Below are 20,400 nucleotides of genomic sequence, written 5' to 3' on the forward strand. Positions count from 1 at the left end.
GTGTGTGTGTGTGTGTCAATAAGTCATGGGACTACTATCCAGTGGATGTTTATATCACTGTTTTTATTGGAAACCTTAAAAAGTGTTCCTTCATCTCAAATACCTGAGTTTAAACGGTAGGCTACAACGTGTAGCTTAAACATGATAAAAGGGATATCAAGGTGTGTGTGTGTGTGTGTGTGTGTGTGTGTGTGTGTGTGTGTGTGTGTGTGTGTGTGTGTGTGTGTGTGTGTGTGTGTGTGTGTGTGTGTGTGTGTGTGTGTGTGTGAGAGAGCGAGGGAGGGAGAGAGAGGGAAGGAGGCAGAAAGCTCACACATTGCAGTTTCCAGCGGTTATTCTAATTGGTTTCTCAGGGTGGGGGGGAGGGAGGGAGACCAGCACCAACTGCATTCACGAGCTCAGCCCAGCAGCGCACACCCCTTCTCATAGGCACCGGCGATGCATCCCCGAGGCGAAGGCACCGCGACCAGCTGCTGTTCGCCGCCCGAGTCCCGGTAGGATGGTGCAGAAAGCGGTGAACGGCGGCGGGGTCTACCCGGACCAGGCCGGGGGGGAGAAATCGAGGCACAAAGTGGGCTTCGTCGGTCTGGACCCCGGGGCTCCGGAGTCGAACCGGGACGGAGCGCTGCTCATCGAGGACGCGAAGAGGGGCAGCATCCTCTCCAGACCACGGGCCAGCGTCTCCGGGGGGAGACCCAGACCCAGGCCGTCCAAGAAGAACGCCAGCTATCGGAAACTCCAGAATTTCTTGTACCAAGCGCTGGAGAGACCGCGGGGATGGGCCTTCATCTACCACGCTTATGTGTAAGTGTGCGTGTGTTCCCCGCGGGGCTCCGGGTCGGGATGTGCTGGGCACGGGACGGGCGGGCTGGACACGCGAGGCAATCGACGTGAGACTTTTTTTGGCCCGCGGAGTTTCTGGGGTGTGGAGTGTGTAGTGTGGCGGTGAGCTAATGGTGCATATCAGAGAATATGAGATGCTCGTATTCTCTCTCTGCGCAACCTCGTGTATCGATATAACGCGTTTATATATATATAGTAGGCCTATGAACCACACCCCCTACCCCTGCACAATGATGCTCTGCAACGTGCAACTATTTCTGCAACTATTCCGCTGCATTGAATGCAAACGGTTACCGCGCCGGTCAATGCAGCGGCAGAGCTCCGGCAGTGCAATGCGTCCCACAGCCTCATCTATACTTTACATGGCATTGAATATGCGTGTTTGACATGGCATGCCGTGTTGCGCTCGACGGTGTGTGGTGGTCCATGTATTGCGGCAGCACCAAAGCAGCCGTTCTGTTTCAGCACCCATGGCCGTAGTCAGCTCCCGCGCCACGTCACTCATCCAACTAATTGGTGTTGCAGCCATACGTCGAGTCATGTGCTTCCTGTACTCTTACACAAATAGTGCATCTTCTCGCTGTAGGTGAAAGTGAAACTGCGGCTGTGCCGTCTGGTCTGCCCTCCCGCGCACACATCCCGTCTCATGAATGCTCAGACGGAAGCCTCCATGTAAAACTGCACACTCACACTGACTCACCCCCCCTGTCTGGGTTCATATCAGATCCATACTGTTGCAACCCACCAGAAAACCTTGGATCGATGGGAATCTTCTGATGTGTGCCCATAGGCCCATGCATGTTGTATCGTGAAACTAGCAGGCCTAGGGGAAGTAGTGGTAGCGTTCTCTCATCAGTTCAGGGCGAGCCTTCTGCACTCCTGCTTAGGAATTCAGATATTGTCCGCGGAGGAGCTGTCGGGCCAAGAGATCCACGACCGATGCTGCCACGATCACATGACCTCCGTGGCAGCAGCCTCCCCTCAGAGTGGATCCCGTAAGATGTGACCTGCTCGACTTAGCGGCGTGGGCTCCTTCTGACTCATGCATAATTCACACCCCGCTCAGGTCCTTTTATCCCCTCTTAGACTTAGTTTGACTGCTTTACCGGTTTGTATGAGACACTCTGGTACGCATCCCTTGTGTTCCCCTCCATCCCCTCTCCTCCAGTAGTGTTCAGGCTGTTGTTTTTGCAGACATTTGACAGATAGAAGGCTGCTTTGTCGTGTTTTCTGGAACGGTGTGGTCGTGCCGGTGTTGGGTTTCATCCTGTATTTGTAATGCATGTGCAGTGGATCATTAGATGAAGTTTCCTATGTCAAGCATTCTGTCTCTGTCTCTATATATCTAGCTATCTCCCTCTCTATCTCTGTCTTTCTCTTCAGCAATCTCTCTCTCTCTCTCGCTCTTGCTCTCTCTCTGAGTTTCAACAACAAAACCATCCATGCATATATTTTGTTCGTTCAGTCCAATCAGTAGTCCAATAGATCAATAACGGTCCAATCATTAATCCAAAACATTAATACCAGTCCCATCAGTCGATCAATACCAATCCAGTATGATAGTCCAGTAAATCAATACCAGTACAGTACCATCCCTGCAGTGTCAATGCGGAATGCTTATGGTCAGAATAGTACTTTATTGAATTAAATATTAATTGATGGTATTGTGGTCATGAAAGAATGAAATGTGATGCCATTTTGTGGACGGTCAATATACTGTTACGATTGAACCCAATTTAACGACTACAATTCATTATTTTGTCATTTAGCAGATGCCATTTAGAAGAAAAAAAGCAGATGCAAATAACAGTGATTTGTTTCATAGATTCATGTCTTTAAGGAGCAGGGATTCCTCCAATGACTTCACGCCTTGAGGTTCAAAGCTAGAACCTTTCAGATTGGCGTGGAGCCCCTGGAAACAGGACAATACCGCCCTTTCTCTATTTTAATCCTTGATGAATTCTGACAAGCCTGACTAAAAGCCTGCAATGCCTCCCCTGCGCTCAGCGGCAGATGCTCCAGTGTCTCATTAACGCAGACACACACCCGTTTGGACGTGTGAACGTCTCCCTGGTCTGATGTTCCCAGCAGGGGCTCCTCTGTATCTGTCCCATCAGGCGCTGTCCCCAGGAGACGCAGCCAGACTGAAGCACAGCCTCCCATCGCTTGAATGTGGAACTTTGCTAGCAAGATGCTACGATCAATGGCCGGCATGTGGTTCAGGAGGTAGAGCGGGTTGGCTTTTAATCGGAAGGTTGCTAGTTCGATCCCCGGCTCCTTGAGAGTGTCGAGATGTCCCTGAGTAAGACACCTCACCCTGACTGCTCCCGACGAGATGGCAGTCGCCTTGCATGGTTGTCACCGCCGTCGGGGTGTGAATTTGTGCATGAATGGGTGAATGTTAGTTAATACTGTAAAGCACTTTGAGTGGCCACTGGTTAGAGAATCCCTGTATAAATGCAGACCATTTACCATTTACCATCAGGCACAGTGTCTCCTCATCGAGGTGATTGCTTTTTCGTACATTGTCACAGAGAAACCAGACCAGATAATCGAGTGGCACTACACGTCGTTAGGACTGCATGATAACACACATCACCTTTAAAGACCTGCTGCCCCGATGGGCTCCGTCTCAGAGCAGACGGAAATCAATGTGGTTCGTTAGCCTCGGCCGAAGAGGAAATGCAGGGTTTTTTTCAGCCGCTGAGAAATGGCACATCGTCATTGATCAACACTGACTTCCAGTGAGCCAGGGCTTGGGCCTGGACGGGGCGACTGCTCTGTTGACTGAAGGCCCCCCCCCGGGTCTCAGTCCTTAATGGGATTTGACCTATTAGTTATGCTAGGCCTGGGCTCCTTGGAACACCAAACATGGGCATCACGTCGGGACCCAAAACAGGGACAGAAAATATCAGAGATCGTACTTCAGTAGACCAGCAGTGTTCATATTTATATACAGTGGTCTTAGCGTTGAATTGGGTGCCGGACAGTTTCTATCATGGAGACAAGGGAATCCCCTTGGGTAAACTGAGATGCAGTTATAGAGGAGGAGGAAGGCCATTTTCTAGGCTGCCTGAGGTTGATCAAGTTAGAGGTTAATTCGGAGACTCCTTGGGTAAGCATTACATGAAATGAATTAGTACTTATAGCACAAAAACACGTCCACCAGAGCCCAACTCAAACAAAACGTCTGACGACAACTATTTATGGGAGAATCTGACGGCGGAAACTCTCACCTGAGACAGAACAGTGTTCCCTCATGTTCTCGTCAGATCACACGGTAAGCCTGTCGCCGATCGAGCCGGGCCCTCGCATCCCCCGACACAGCCCTCTGACTGGGGAATACAGTTCTTTTCTGCAGTGACTCTGGAAGCTTCAGGGAAGATGTGTGGCTGCAGTGAAGCCTACATAAATCCACAGGGGGAGTTGTGCTGCAGCCCTCAGGAGACTTGGGGCGTCTCGCGGACGATTTAGCTCCCAGCCGGACACTGACGCAGCAGCACAGCCTATACATTCTATACAGTCATTCAGTGGATGCTTTTATCAATAGTGACTTACAGTGAGCAGTTTTCTTAGACACAGATCATAAATCATTAAGAAGCAAGTAGCAGTTACCGCATCTTGCTCAAGGGCAAAGCAGTCACTGGGGTTGGAACCCAGATACGTTTGGCTATGAGTCAAACGCCCTAAGCACCAGACTAGCCTGGCCAAGAGAGTTAACCTGAGAATGCGAAGGAGACTCTGAAACCGGACTAAACCAAACCTGACGGTTGCACGTTTCCCGGTTTAGACTGAGGTGCTGCCGGAGTTACTGTTGAATCTGAAGTGTTAGTCTATGTGAAACATCAGAAGATGCGCAATAGATAAACACAGAAGATTGCAATTCAAATCCAAATGACCGGGCCAATAGTGGAATCTGGTACATTCTGTTTACCATCCCAATCGGTCTCAGTTCATCCTTGCTCCTTTATCGAGAGGGCTGGACTGGTGATCGATGCTCCAGTCATCAGGCTTGAGCTCTAGCATTAAGAAAAGGTCTGGGCCCGAGTTCTTCCCGCCCCTTCATTAGCATCTGCAGGAGCCTTCGGAGCCAGCCTCACTTATTTTCATTAGCGGCCATTATCGGCCAGGTTCACAAATTCAGCGCTGAGCAGAGTGTGAGGTCTCGTATCATTGCACAGCGGCACAGTAATGTTAACAATAATGACCTTAAATGAGAATTACAATCATTTGTACCTTAACGTTCTGCGTGTACCTTTCTACTACCAACATTTTGCATGTTATATATATAAACTTTTTGGTAGATAATTATTTTTTCGTCTAAGTCTGCTGTGACATAAACATTTTCTATATGGGATCAATAACGTAGGGAATATTTTGTATATCTATTTGAAACTGATATGTAGAATAACAACTTCATGGTTGATGGCAAACTTGCTGATGTATATGAAAAATGCAAAACATCTTGAACATGAAACGTTAAAATGCACCAACTTATCGGTCTAAACAGTAAGGCTATCGATCATAAACAGGCCTTAGAGGTCAGCTACAGTACGTGTTTGGAAAACCAATCATATTCCTCCATGACTGATGCATAAAGTGGACCAAAAACAAGTTGTTTCATTTGTGCGTTCAAAGTCAGCAATTTGGGAAATTCCCTGATGACAGCTTGTTAATGATTCTGCAACTTGAGAGTTCCTGACCTCAGCAATCATCAGCTAAAGCCAGATATCCCTAACCCCTACCTGTACATTAATGACATCTTTCACTTTTTTGCAAGTTTGCATAAATGGTCCGCTCAATGAATAAATAGTAAACTTAGTAAGTAGACTTCTGTCGGTGGCCCTGTCAATGGCTAGAAACAAAAGGGAGCTATTTTATGTCTGCTGTTTGATAATGACTTCAGCGCCCAAGACGGGAACCTCAGGCTTCACATGTTGGCACATATTGCGCACACAAAAAACACAAAAAAGGTCAAGGTCCGGTCGGAAATCATATGCTGACTCAGTGTCTGAGGGGCTGCAGAAATTGGCCCGGTCTAGCCATTCCTTTGCACTACCGCTGTTTGTGCAACATTGCCCCTGAACTGCTGGTTAGGCAGTTTTGTGGAAGGATGCAACCCCATTGTGCTTCGACCTTCTGATGCACTGAGTGTAGAATGCTGTAAGCACTAGGTTTGTTTACATTTATATTAAGGGTATTTAGCAGACGCTTTTATAAAAAGGGTCTTAGAATAAGTACATTTGTCAGAAGAAAGAAAAAACAAGAATGTATCGCTATCAGTACAAGATGTTCATAGAACCAAGTGCCAAGCAATAACAATTGTTAGGCTAACCCATTTCCCGTACACAACAAAGATAGCTAGGATATGATGTTACACATTGCTAAGTACTATTTAAGTACTATAAGTGCAAGGACGTACAACATACAATAAGTGTGTTGTTTCAGGTCATGATCTTTTGATGCTACAAGCTAGGTTTAATATGTGCTGAGGGCTAGGTGTCGCACACAAAACATAAAGGTTTAGTAGGCCGATGTGCTACAGGCTAGGTGTAGTACTGTGTTTCTCATACAGCTTTGGCTCATTATCCCCACAGCTCGGTGTGGCTCAAGTTTCCCTTACCCAAACCTGAACTACATTGCTTTGAACTAATACTATGCTATTGATCATGTAGCATGGTTATTAATATCGTAATGGTCTGATGCGTTTGAAATGGAAGACGCTGAGGAGTACTTCTATTTCTGGTCTGAACTTTATCGACCAGCAATAATAAACATAACCTATATATTATTTAATAAACATTAATAATGTACGTCTTCATTTTTGTTTTGTAATTACAACAACGCAAGATCAGAGTCTTGACAAGTATTCACTGGAACCTTCTCACACAGCACTGGTGGGGGAATGGTTCGTGAGTAAAACAAAGTACAAGCTGGCTGGGTGTTCTTCCTGCTTGGTGTAGCGTGCTAAAGTGAGGCTCAGGGTGTACGGCCATGAGTGTGAAGTTATGGTCTGAAATACAAGAGAGTATGTTTCTTTCTGTTGTGAGATCATATTTAATTTAGCTCATGCCTGTACTTAACTACCTCTACAGTGCAACCTTTGGGAGAGGTCTCCATGGTTCAGCACACCAACTTGCTTTAAATCTCATCATGTGTCCCCCCACTCTTTCACCTTCCCCAGTAAACTAGGTTTCAGACAGACGTTAGCACGAGCTAATGCCTCATGGAAGTCTGCATGTGGTTAATGGCGTGCCATTACCGCAGTGAGATTATCGCATCATACGAGCACAGAAAGTCTGCGATGTGTCATACTGCGCTGGAGCTTCTCTGCTCCTCTGGCCTTTCTCCTCTGTATCTCTACGCGGTGATTCATGCAGGTCGCCCTTTCCTTTTGAGTGCTTCTTTCAAATCCCCTGTATTAGTTTTCACCAGCCGTTCAACATTAGCTCTGCTGGTGGATGCCAACCAGCCCTCCTCCTCGACCCAGCCCCCCTGAGAAGCCTCTCGCTGCTGCCCTGCTCCAGCTCCACTCTCCCACATGCAGCTTAAAGCTCACCTGATCGCCCTGGCCAATCAAATTAAGGAGCATACCTCCAAGCAGTCCTCGGTTTCCCCTTGAATCCTACTTCGGGTCGGGTTACGTCAGTCCACAAGCCTTGGGTTATCGTGTAAGAGGAGGTGATATCCAATCCATCCTTTGCATCAATACTACCTCTTAGAGATGCTCCGTTGTTAATGCCTTTACACTCATTTTTGTATTGATCCGGTCAATGCGGAGTGTGCACGTTGTCTATTTTTGTTTTGAGAAACATATATTATATATTTTTACTTGTTTAATAGTCGTATAGGGAAAATACTGTGCTATGCAGTTATAAGAAATGTGTGATCTAGAATCACCCTGTTTAAACTGTACATTTAAACACAACATTTTAGGTTCAACGGTACATTTGAATAACACAATTTGTGCTCAAATGTACATTTAAATACAGCACTTTGCGTTATATTGTACATTCAAATGCAAACCTCTGTGTTAGATTGTACATTCAAACACAACCCTTTGTGTTATATATTGCACATTTAAATCACACACTTTGTGCTTGGACAGCTTCACAGTATGGCACGGTACAACTCTAATCAAATACGCAAACAATGAGACACAAGGTTGTTGGTGACAGCAGGCTCCCCATGCGTTTGTGTCCTTCTCCCAACCAAACAGAGAGGGGGACGATAGCAAACACAAACACAGCGGAGCCCTCACACGATGCTAATGCTGTCCATTTAGCGAGGGCTGGCTCGGGATGCACAGCATTAGCAGCCGCGCTCGTGCACAGCTCATCACCTTTTGAGCGACCGGGTGATTGTATAAAGGCGAACGTAGGAACCCGATCCAGTTCCTGATATGATCTGATGATAGGATCATCAGCGGGCTGATGAGATTACACAGCAGTGTTCCAGTTGTTAAACCCAGAAGTGTCTCGGGATGGATATTGAATTAATGTGAAATCCGGTAAGCTCCGCTGAACTCTGCTGGACTCTGCTTGGCTTCCTGTCCTTTGACCGCCCTGCGTTGTCCCCCTTTGTCTCCTCCTCAGGTTCTAGTATGTTCTAGTATGTTCTAGTCGGTTCCAGTAGGTTCTAATAGGTTCTAGTCGGCCTTCAGGTGAAGTGAGAGTCGACTGTTATGCAGGCCTTTATCAGGTAGGAGTCACGGGGACGTTCTGCAGGTAAACAGAGGACATTGGGGTTTGAACACAGAACCGTTGAGGTGGGCTCCCACACCACGAGACTACCCTGCCCCTCGTCAAGAACCGTCCATCTTTCTCCAGTCAAATAGTCTGACATGAGGAGGCTTATTTTCTAACTTCAAACTTTTTTTGCTAACTTTTCTGACAAGAACACTAACACGTTTTCTGTCCTGTCTCTCTCCCTCCCCCTCTCTCTCTCTCTCTCTCTCCTTCTCTCTCTCTTTCAGCTTCCTCTTGGTCTTTTCCTGCCTTATACTGTCCGTCTTTGCCACCATCAGAGACTTCAAAAATAGCTCAGAGAGTGCCTTGTACATCCTGGTAAGGTGTCTGCATCACATCTGCCAACGCTGTTTCGTTTAGCATCGACACTGTCTGAGATAACTACTAGAACTGTTTGTGCATGACAGAGCATGTGTACTTCCAAGGGGATCTCTGGCAAAACAATCACATCGTATTGTTGCTGCTTTCCTGGCCTGGTTATAATGTAAAACTAGTGATGGAGATGATGCAATATAATTTAAACTTTCTGTTATTGTTTGACCTTGTTTGTTTTTATGAGCAGCCTAATGAAATGTATTGCAAACAATTTAGTGGAACGCCCGTACTTTCACAAAGTGATGAAGGGCAACAATATGTGACCCATAGTATGTTGCTCCAGCTAGGGGGTTGAGAGGGTCCCTTCGTGGCTCTGTAGAGCAAAGATGTGTCTTCTGGAGGAGGACAGTCTGAGCAGGCTGTTGTGTTCCTCCGCCCCAGGAACTCGTGACCATCGTGGTGTTTGGGGTGGAGTATATCGTCAGGATCTGGGCCGCAGGATGCTGCTGTCGCTACCGCGGCTGGAGCGGGAGGCTCAAGTTCGCAAGGAAGCCCTTTTGTGTGATCGGTGAGTAGCGGTGACCTCAAGGTTGTGGTTGGGGTGGTTTTAATGAAGTAGTTGTCAGGTCCCTCTCACACCTCGGGAACGAGAAGGACCCAAGGGACTTGCTTCTGTGTTGTCCTAGTTTTTTATAATTCATTTGAGTTAAGAACAGAACTTTCCTGTTCCTAAACTAGTGGGCAGCCAGGATCTCACTGAGCTCACTCACTGATTTGTGATTAGTTTATGGTTGGTATCTGATTATTCTCAGACCACAGGAGAAACCTGAAAAGAGGACTTTGTGTTAATAACACTAAAAGTCAGCAGTTCCAGCCACAGCCACCATTATTCATGTAGGAAGAGAAAGTGTAATTTTTCAACAGCTACCAAAGTTATGCAAAATTTTGTATAAAACAAGTTGGAAGTAAAGTTTTTTTTTCACTAGTCGTTTATCAGTAGGAAGTAACCTTGAGAAGGAACACGCAGGGGGTTGTGGAGGGTCAGGCAATAAATAGCAGGAAACTTCTGATTTAAAGTCAGAAATATAGTCAAACATACTCGGGAGCAAACTTCAAAACAAAAAGAGTCCTCTTCTTTGTGGCCAGACATCATGGTGCTGATCGCCTCCGTGTCAGTGCTGGCGGCCGGTTCCCAAGGCAACGTGTTCGCCACCTCCGCCATCCGAAGTCTCCGCTTCCTGCAGATCCTTCGGATGCTGCGTATGGACCGGCGCGGAGGCACCTGGAAGCTGCTGGGGTCCGTGGTCTACGCTCACAGCAAGGTGGGGTCCCCACTTTGGTAGCATATTCAGAATGTGTGTTTAGAAACGTCCCCACTTTGATATAATATTCTGAATGTGTGTTCAGTCATTTCCCCACTTTGGCAGTATATTCTGAATGTGTGTTTAGTAATGTCCCCACTTTGGTAGAATATTCTGAATGTGTGTTTAGTAATATCCCCACTTTGATAGAATATTCTGAATGTGGGTTTAGTAATGTCCCCACTTTGATAAAATATTCTGAATGTGTGTTAAGTAATGTACCCACTTTGGTAGAATATAATGAATGTTTGTTTAGTAATGTCCTAACTTTCGTAGATTATTATGAATGCTTGTTTAGTAATGTTCCCACTTTGGTAGTATATTCTGAATGTCTGTTTAGTATTATCCCAACTTTTGTATTTTATTCAGAATGTGTGTTTAGTAATGTACCCACTTTGGTAGGATATTCTGAATGTGTGTTTAGTAATTTCCCTGCTTTGATAGAATAAACAAAATATATACCTTGTTATGTCCCCGCTGTCCCCACTCTGATAGTACATTCTGAATGGGTACATAGTCATGCCAAACTCTGATAGAATATTGTAAATGGTGTATGAATAGTTGTGTCCTCACTCTGATAAAATATTGTAAATGGTTTGTGAATATTCATGTCCCCACTCTGATAGAATATCATAAACGGTGTGTGGTAGCAGAGCCCTCACAATATCAGTAAATTCAGATTGATCTGTGATTACACCGACTGGTTATTACATTGCGCTGTCTTTCAGGAGCTCATTACCGCCTGGTACATCGGCTTCCTGTGTCTCATCCTGGCATCTTTCCTGGTCTACTCAGTGGAAAAGGAATCCAATGATGAATTCGAGACCTATGCTGACGCCCTTTGGTGGGGACTGGTGAGGATATTTATTGTTACGGAGGGCCGAATGAAGTAAACAACAACAACAGTCGTTTCACTCACACACAAACAGGCACAGCAGACTCTTCAAAACCCAAATGCAAATTGTTTTGTTTTCTAGCTTTTTTTCGTCTTTCATTACGCCGACGTTCCGATCGGAAATTCTTAGTGCCGTTGGGAATGTTGTGTTCCCTGTCCCCAGATCACGCTGACCACCATCGGCTACGGGGACAAAGTACCCAAGACCTGGAACGGCCGCCTGCTGGCCGCCACCTTCAGCATGATCGGCGTGGCGTTCTTCGCCCTCCCCGCGGTGAGGTCAGGTCGGGATGGGGGGGGGGGGAGTGACGGGTTTGATTGATTGAAAACTTTATTGAACAACTATCAACAACAAGTGTTGAAAAGGATAAAAAACACAATAAAGCCCAAAGGCTTGTTTCCATTGTGGTCCCTACAATGGCTGTGGAGAGGGCCTTTCATCCCCTTCCCCTGGTGACCTCCGCTCCCGCCAGTCCGGCAGTAAATACGGTAGTGGTACAGTCACATTGCCTAGGCAACGAGAGCATGACATCACCGCGAAAAAGTTCCGCTCGACCCGATCTTAGGGTTCCGAGGAGAAAGGAAATGTGAGGAAGAAAGTTGTTGGGAGTGAGATGGATCAGTGATGTGATAAGCACGATCAACCGTCGTGGGTGCTTTTTGTCATCGTATAAGCACATATGCACATATTTAGTGATAGTAAATGAGTGATGAGATCAAATCAGTTTAACGAATATGTGATACTATTTGATGTAGATGATTACATTTAGACATTTCTTGCTAGGTCTGGTTAAGTTAGGCCTGAAGGTAGAGGCTATCAGAGAGCTCCTTCCTAGAATTCCTTAAGGGCATCGCTTCCACTGCTCACGGAGGCCCGGTCAGCATGCCGAGACTGGGTCATATATTTGATTAGTTTAATGAAAGAGTGGCGTTTTGGCTCGGGAAATGCCTGCTTTCATCAGGCTCTTAGCCGCTGGATTGCGAATCAATCTGCGTTTGATGCTGATTTCTGCTTTCCGCTGTTAGAGTTAGACTGACGTTTTAGTGGTCGTTCCTCCCCTCTTCTGTCTCCATCAAATGTTCGGATTTCAACTCGTCAGGTCTCTTTTACTGTCTCTCTGTCTCTCTTTATCTCTCTCCCCCCCTTTCTCTCTCTCTCTCTCTCTCTCTCTCTCTCTCTCTCTCTCTCTCTCTCTCTATTTCTCTCTCTAACTATCCTGAGTATAACATATAGGCCTATATACGATACACACACCCACACTTCCATACCTAACGACACACACACACATAAACACACACACACTCAACTACAGACACACACCCACACCCACACTAACACACCCAACGACACACACACACGCACACACACACACACATACACACAGTCTTAAAACTAACCTCAAGGTCTATCCCACTCTGCTCATAAATGTCTCTCTCTGTTTTCGTCTCTCTCTGTCTCTGTCTCTGTCTCTGTCTCTGTCTCTCTCTGTCTCTCTCTGTCTCTCTGTCTCTCTCTCTCTCTCTGTCTCTCTCTCTCTCTCTCTCTCTCTCTCTCTCTCTCTCTCTCTCTCTCTCTCTCTCTCTCTCTCTCTCTCTCTCTCTCTCTCTCTCTCTCTTCTTCTTACATTCTTCAATTCAACCCCAATGTCTCTCTCCCCTCTCTCTCCCAGGGTATCCTTGGCTCTGGCTTTGCCCTGAAGGTCCAGGAGCAGCACAGGCAGAAGCACTTTGAGAAGAGACGCGACCCTGCGGCGGGCCTCATACAGGTGAGGAACCACCAGGCATCCATATTAGATCAGGTTCCAGGCAGAACCTTCCCCCTCCGCGACCAACTAATATAATCAAGTTCTCGTTATTTAATTTTTTTTCGTTAAATGTTTTATACAATGTGCAGAACAGCTGGATACATACATTATTTTTGGATTCGAACAATTTCTGTTTCACCATAGGGCGAAATTTCAAAGTTCTCAGATACAAAGTGTTTTTTGGGAGAGACATGCTGAATAAATACATCACGTTTTCCAGTTCAAAAAATAATAGTTTGAATAATCGTGATTTCCATATTGACCAAAATAATCGTGATTATGACTTTTCCATAATTGAGCTGCCTTAGTAGACGCTCAATAACAGAGAACCTCTGGGCTTAGCTGCTGCAAGGGCAGGACGGAGTTGAGCATCAAAGTAAGGGATTGTTTGGATTAACTCCATCAATCAATAGCCCTCCACTTTATAGTCTGACGGTAGGCTACAGCATTAACATCCCCCGAACGCAAACCATGGTGCTTCAAACGCTAATAGCTGTGTTATGACTCAGTGTTGAGTTGTTGATGTAACAGTACAGTGCAGCCCCTGTCTGCCAGATAAACCCAGTTCAGCCACATAGCCACGGAGCATAGCGGTGTGGTAGACATCGAGCTAGCCACCTAGCTCACCACCTAGCTCAGGGTTGGGCAACTTTCATGATAAAGAGGGCCACATTTTTCATCATAACCATCAGAGGGCAGATGACTGCACACTTCAACTAAACGTGAGCTGAGAGAAGCTACACAATTTTGAATTTGGTAGATACGATTCCTGTATTCTGGTGCATTTTGGGGATGGCCACTACCTAAAAAATCTTCCAGGATCGTAACCTATGTACGGTATGTTAATTGAACCAACATACATTCATTTCGTTTTCCATGCCCAATAAGACACATGAATGATTGGTATTTTTATCAGTGCAAAGGGCACATACATCATCATTCAATGATGCCACAAAACTGAAAAACAGTGGCCCAACATTAAGTGCAACAACTCAATGAACTCAAACCCAAGAAGCATGATATTCATTGCAGTTGTAGTAGTTGTAGTGGCGACTCAAGTGGATATCTTTAATGACTGATATATTTTCTAAGCAAACTAGAAGCATGGGTTTGCCTTTGAATTCTATGAATTCTTCAGATCTTTTTTGACCGAGTTTTCTGTAACTCGATCAATTATTATTATTATTATTTTTTATTTTTTTATTTATTATTATTTATTTATTTATTTTTAATTATGTGCAGGCCTGACTGAGTGAGGATGCGGGCCGTATGCGGCCCGCGGGCCGCCAGTTGCCCATCCCTGACCTAGCTGATCCACCTGGGAGCAGACTGGTTGGTTGCTATGCCTCCTAGCATAGTAGCATGAGCCACCAAACGCGACCACATAGAGAGTGAGCTAGCCACCTAGCTCACCACCGAGCTGATCCACCAAGAGCTGACTGGTTGGTTGCTATGCCACCTAGCATAGCAGCGTGAGCCACCAAACACGTCCACGTAGACAGTAAGCTAGCCACCTAGCTCACCGCCTAGCTTATTCACCAAGAGCAGACTTGTTGGTTGCTATGCCACCGAGCATAGCAACTTTAGCCGCTAACACGTGTCCTATGTGTCCAATGTTTGGGGCCAGGCCTCCTGGAGATTTTACTCCACCAACCTCTCCAGAACGGACCTCCTCTGCACCTGGGAGTTCTTTGAGCAGACCGTAGCCGTGCCAATGTACAGGTGAGTTCTGAACAGGTGACCCTCTGAATGACCGCCGTTTTAGAGCCAGGGCCGTTTCCGGAGATTCCGTTCACGCCAAAGTATGTGACGTCTGGTCGACGCTTTTGCAATACGTCTACGGTGGGGAATCGAACCCCTGACCCCAGCGGTGCTAAGCCTTGCTCCGCTTGGCTAGACGGACTGGACCATCATTTCTAAGGCTTTTGTTGTGTAGAGTGTAAATGTTTTAGTAACTCATGAAACTCTGTTCAAAGTCATCCATCTTGAAAATGGAAACGTCTTCTAGAGAGATTGACCCCCATTGTGTGGTCTGCTGGTGGTCTTCTTTGGAAACAAGCCAATCAGACATGGTTAGAGATGTATAGACCAATCAAATGGTTATATATGAGATAGGAAGAGAATTCCGTCCAATGGGAAGGTTTCCGGCTCTTAGGGGGGGTTAAAGGGACACTACTCATACTGTCTTATGTCATGTTTCCTGGTAGGGGTACTCTCATATGGTGAAATGAGTGAGAAAGCATGGAATCACCACACCCTCAAGCTGATATCCATGCACCTTATTATGCTGACAAAGGCGCTGATATCCTGCTGTTTAAAAACGTTTTGGATTTCAAATCCATTTCTGGAAAGGTTCAATTTCCTCGTGGAGAAGCAAAAAGGATGATGGATCATAATCATCATTTTAGCTTGGGTAGCATTAACGGGATGTTTTGCTAGCTGTGTTTTGGCTAGAAGGAACTCTAAAAATACTTTGTGAAAGACAAGATGTAATGTATGAGGTTGTTTTGATGCTTGTTTACTATCCAGGCCTGTATGGCATATTCAGTGTGATTTCACTATTAGAAACGTTTTTACTTAACAGTACAGGACCGTAGTTCTTAAATAAAAAATTAAAACATACAGAAAATATATCTGCACAATAAGAGTGGTCAAATGTGAATGCAAAAACAGATTTAAACTGTCAAATATTTTTTTACAAAAAGTTATGAGACTCCTTCATTATATTAGAGCTATATAATGGTTAATGCATGCATTATCGACAGTATAGGCAACATTATGGAAACTTTACACGATGGAGCGCTATCCATAATAGGCCACTTTTAATTTAACTAATGCCAATTTTGCTAACGCACTCGAAACCTAACGAATGAAACGGATTGACCGGGCCCTGAGCGCTGCGATCCATCTTCCTGAAACGTTTCCTGTAAGAGTCAGTGGCTTAGCTGCAGGCGTGGTCCGATGGAGCAGAAGCAGAAGCAGCACCTTAATATAATTACCTCGCCAGCACCAAGACACCCCCCGCAGCCCCCGGAGGCCAGTGCTGACCCCAGAAGAACCCACCTAATGCGATGAGAAAACGATCTCTGCCCTCTTTTTCAGACTCATCCCTCCTCTGAATCAGCTGGACCTCCTGAGGAATCTGAAAGGCAAGACATTCAGGTGGGGACGGATGCTTTTATTGGTGCTATTATTAACAATACTACTACTAATACAACTACTAATACTACTTCTACGTCAACTAATACTATACAACCAGGGCTGGGCGAAACATTTATTATCGCTTTAATCATGGGGAATCTTCCACGATTGATTAAACACACCATTAAAGGCAGTCTAGCTGAGGGACATTAAAAATATGGCATCACTAAAACTAGTTTTCCTTCTGAAGGGTAAGGCATTCAGGTGGGAGCTATGCTATTAGCAATACTATTAACACTCATGCTACTTACACTACTACTGCTGCTCGTACAACTACTACTACTGCTCTTCTACTATTACTGCTACTTGTACCATTACTTATACTACTACTGCTAGCACAACTACTACTAATACTACTGCTGCTACTACTGATACCACTACTAATACTGCTACCAATGCTACTGCTACCACTTATAATATTACTGCTACTGTTACCACTACTACTACCACGGCTGCTAATGCTGCTAATGCTACTACTGCTACTGCTAGTTATGCTACTACTACTGCTAACTGCTGCTAATGCTACTACTACTGCTACAAATGCTTCTACTACTACTGCTATTGCTACTACTGACCAGTCCCTCCAGAAAAATGTGGCGTTTTCTGCAATTGTTGCGGCCAAAAATCCTTGATAATGCGGCACGTTTTCTTAAAAGATGCGATGAAATATGCAGCATATTTGTGCAATTTTATGCGATGAAATTGCGGGAACTTGCAAAAACTGCGGGTACTTGCGAAAAGTGCAGCTTTTCGTTGACGTAATTACATCACTTCATAACGTTCCCATGGCAACGGGGAAATGGCTGCTCTTGTGTGAAGTAAACGCAACATTTTTCAACTTTCTGCTAAGATATATCATGTGACTTTTTTGCAACGAAAATGCAGGAATTATGAAATCATGCAAGCCCCACATATTTTGCACGGAAATTTGCAATTTATGCTTTGAAAGTGCGGCATATTGGAAAAAATGTGGCCCCTGCATGAATATGCAGACTTTGGCTGATTATGCGTTGAATAATGCGATCGCATAATCGCGTTTTTCTGGAGGGACTGACTGCTGCTACTATTACTTCTGCTACTACTACTGCTGCTAATGCTATTATTAATGGTAATACTACTACTGCTACTAATGCTATTATTAATGCTAATACTACTACTGCTACTAATGCTATTATTAATGCTAATACTACTAATGCTACTAAAACACTGAATACTACTATTAGGAATGAAAAAAATGGTTATTCGTTATTGGTAATGACTCACAATAAAAAAAGACAGGAATGGGAAAAAAGCAGCGATTAATCGAATACATCCACCTATCATCATCTTCATCAGTAAAACAATTAATGTCTGAATATATTTATTGAGACATTAATATCGAGTTTTTCATCAGAGAACACAGTTGCCTTCAACAACGTATTATTATTACGCGGTATTGAGTTCTTCTGAGTGTTGAGTTTCACGTCCCGTCAGAATCCATTTATACCTGTAGACCCAGAAGCAATGCCTCATGGGTAACCAGAAACGAAAATCAAACGCAGTGACATCACCGCCTCTGGTAAAACAGGTGACCTCACCGAGATGAGCCAATCAGAGGCCGTAACGTCGTGACACGTGTTTGTGGTCAGCTCTTGTGCCTTGGTATTCAGTTTCTTGATAAGATGTGTGTGTGTGTGTGTGTGTGTGTGTGTGTGTGTGTGTGTGTGTGTGTGTGTGTGTGTGTGTGTGTGTGTGTGTTGGATTAGATTAAAATAGATTCAACTTTATTGTCATTGGGCAGAGTACAAGTACAGAGACAACGAAATGCAGTTAGCCTCTAAACAGAGGTGCACAGAAGCAGTACGATGAACACTGTGTACATAAATAATATAGACAGTGCAGTGTGAACAGAATAAACCATTTGGTGTATACATTTAGGATACATACAGTACATATACAGTGCATTACAAGAGCAGTGTATAGACAGTATTAACAGTATAGACAGGTACATACAGTTAATAAGTAGAGTAGAGTACTATAGGTGGGAAGTGAAATAGTATAGCAGTGCAATGTCCGGGGGTTCAGTCACTGGGGGAAGGAGTGTGTGTGTGGGGGGGGGGGGGGGGGGGGGGCTCTCCGGGGTCTAGAGATCAGTAGGGTTCCCTGAACCTGCTGGTCTGGGTAGGCCGGGACCTGTAGCGCCCCCCGGAGGGGGGGAGGAGGAGGAACAGCCGGTGGTCGGGGGGAGATCAGTCCTCGACGATGCTGAGTGCCTTCCTTAGACATCTCTCGCCCTCGTTTGGTGTGTGTGTGTGTGTGTGTGTGTGTGCGTGTGTGTGTGTGTGGTTAGGCTGAACCCAGAGCTCCTGATCTATCTGGAGGCATCATTGGGCCAAGACCTCACCTTACATGTCTGTTAAGTGATCGAATAGTAAATTGTGTGTGTTTGTGTGTGTGTGTGTGTTTGTGTTTGTGTGTGTTGTTATTGTCCTAAACAGGAAGGACTCCCAGTCCCAGCCAGATGCCTCTCCCAGGTCTGTGATGTGATTGGTCTATTCTAACAAACCCCGCCCCCTTCCCCCTTCTGGCGACCAATCAGCTCTGCTCTTAGCTGCTGCTGAGACTCTTCTTGGGGGAGTGTGTGTGTATGTGCATGTACTTGTGTTGGTTTGTGTGTATGGATGTGTGCATCTTTGTTAATGTCTGGGGATTTGTATGTGTGTGTGCTTGTATTGTGAATGTGTGTGTGTACGTGTTTGTGTGTGTGTATTTATGTGAGTTTGCGTATACGTGCGTTGTTGCAAGTGTGTGTATCTATACATGTGTGTTTTTATTTGTGCGTTAATGTATGGGTCTGTGTATGTGTGTGTGTATCTATGTATGCGTGTTTGTGTGAGTGTGAGAGAGTGCTTAATCCCAGAGCTTTCCCTCACTAGTTAACCCTCACTAACTAGTTGTGCCTGTCCCAAATGTTCCCTGTGATATACCTCCTCCTTCAAGAATAGTCATGCTGCGTTCCCCGCGCACACACACACACACACACAGGCACACACACACGCACACACACACACACAGATACACACACACAGGCACACACACATACACACACACACATACACACACACACACACACAGGCACACACACACGCACGCACGCACGCGCGCGCGCGTGCGCAGACACACACACACGCGTGCGCGCACACACACACAGACACAGACACACTCAGGCCCGCACACACACATAGAAACACACAGATACACACAGCACACACGCATACGTACACGCACACGCACACACTCAACCACACACACACACAGACACACGCACACAAGCTCACTATAGCTGTCCTACGCAATCCAAAGCAACATTACGCAACAGCAGCATACCTGTTCTCTGACCCTACCGTCGTCGACAGGAGCTGTTTAAGTGTATTCATGAGCAGAATGTAACACAATATATTCACTGATATATATATATTTATATGTACACAAAACAAGGTCAATACTGTTCTCTTCACTCTCCTCAACACTGGCTCACTAGCCCATTCCTGGTAACACGTTTATGATAACTAACCCTTCCCCCCCTAAGCTACGAGTCCTCTTCAAGGACTCTCAAATAAGTCTCTTCCCACCAATCAAAACAAGGATCCGACACTGTGTTGATTCTGGCGATGACTTATTTGCTATTATAACGTGTTACCTGCCTCACCCTATGACGACACACACCCCTTGTTCCTGCTGCTGTGTCACCCTCTCTCTCTCCCCCGGCCGGCAACTGCAGTCATGAGCACCCACACAAAGACAGACTCTGTGGGTGCTGCCCGACACTGCCTAGGTACGACGGCAACACACCCCACTAACTATACCCCATCTATTAGTCAACAGTAGTAAGCGACAGCAGAATGTGACCTCTTTGTTTATCAATGCCTTTATTCGGCTCCGCCGACACAAATAGTTCCACACCTGGACTGGGAATGGACTGTTGCCAAGCAACACATAAACATCTTCCTGTGCACTAGCTTCTACTTTGTGTAGGTACTACACATGACCACAGGCCAGCTGCTCGGTACCATGTACGTTTATCTGTATTTTTCCATTTATTGTGTAGCCGGTGAAGTAAGAGTCTTTTGACAGTTGCGTGGGTGTGTGGTGTGTGATTCCGATGAGTTAACTGCTTACAATCGTGAATGTAATAAACTGTTTTTAAAAGACGTCTAAGGCAGAGCGATACATGTTGAAAGTCCCATTGCTGT

At 45.5% G+C, this 20,400-nt stretch overlaps 1 protein-coding gene across 2 annotated transcripts in view; it reads left to right on the plus strand.

Moving 5' to 3' along the window:
* LOC115547264 (potassium voltage-gated channel subfamily KQT member 2-like) overlaps positions 1–20,400 on the plus strand; it is a 23,261-nt gene continuing 2,861 nt past the window's right edge. Inside the window, exons 1-10 of one of the 2 annotated variants that reach the window (XM_030361342.1) lie at positions 1–804; positions 8,819–8,909; positions 9,348–9,474; positions 10,053–10,228; positions 10,996–11,121; positions 11,326–11,436; positions 12,833–12,928; positions 14,595–14,689; positions 16,070–16,129; positions 18,646–18,681. In XM_030361342.1, the coding sequence (XP_030217202.1) occupies positions 500–804; positions 8,819–8,909; positions 9,348–9,474; positions 10,053–10,228; positions 10,996–11,121; positions 11,326–11,436; positions 12,833–12,928; positions 14,595–14,689; positions 16,070–16,129; positions 18,646–18,681 (1,223 nt within the window). In that variant the 5' untranslated portion in view covers positions 1–499. Of the gene's footprint in view, positions 805–8,818; positions 8,910–9,347; positions 9,475–10,052; positions 10,229–10,995; positions 11,122–11,325; positions 11,437–12,832; positions 12,929–14,594; positions 14,694–16,069; positions 16,130–18,645; positions 18,682–20,400 lie in introns of those variants that run through there. The other variant, XM_030361353.1, reaches the window with a different exon arrangement.

This window comes from Gadus morhua, chromosome 1 (assembly GCF_902167405.1).
Source record: "Gadus morhua chromosome 1, gadMor3.0, whole genome shotgun sequence".
Taxonomy (NCBI): domain Eukaryota; kingdom Metazoa; phylum Chordata; class Actinopteri; order Gadiformes; family Gadidae; genus Gadus; species Gadus morhua.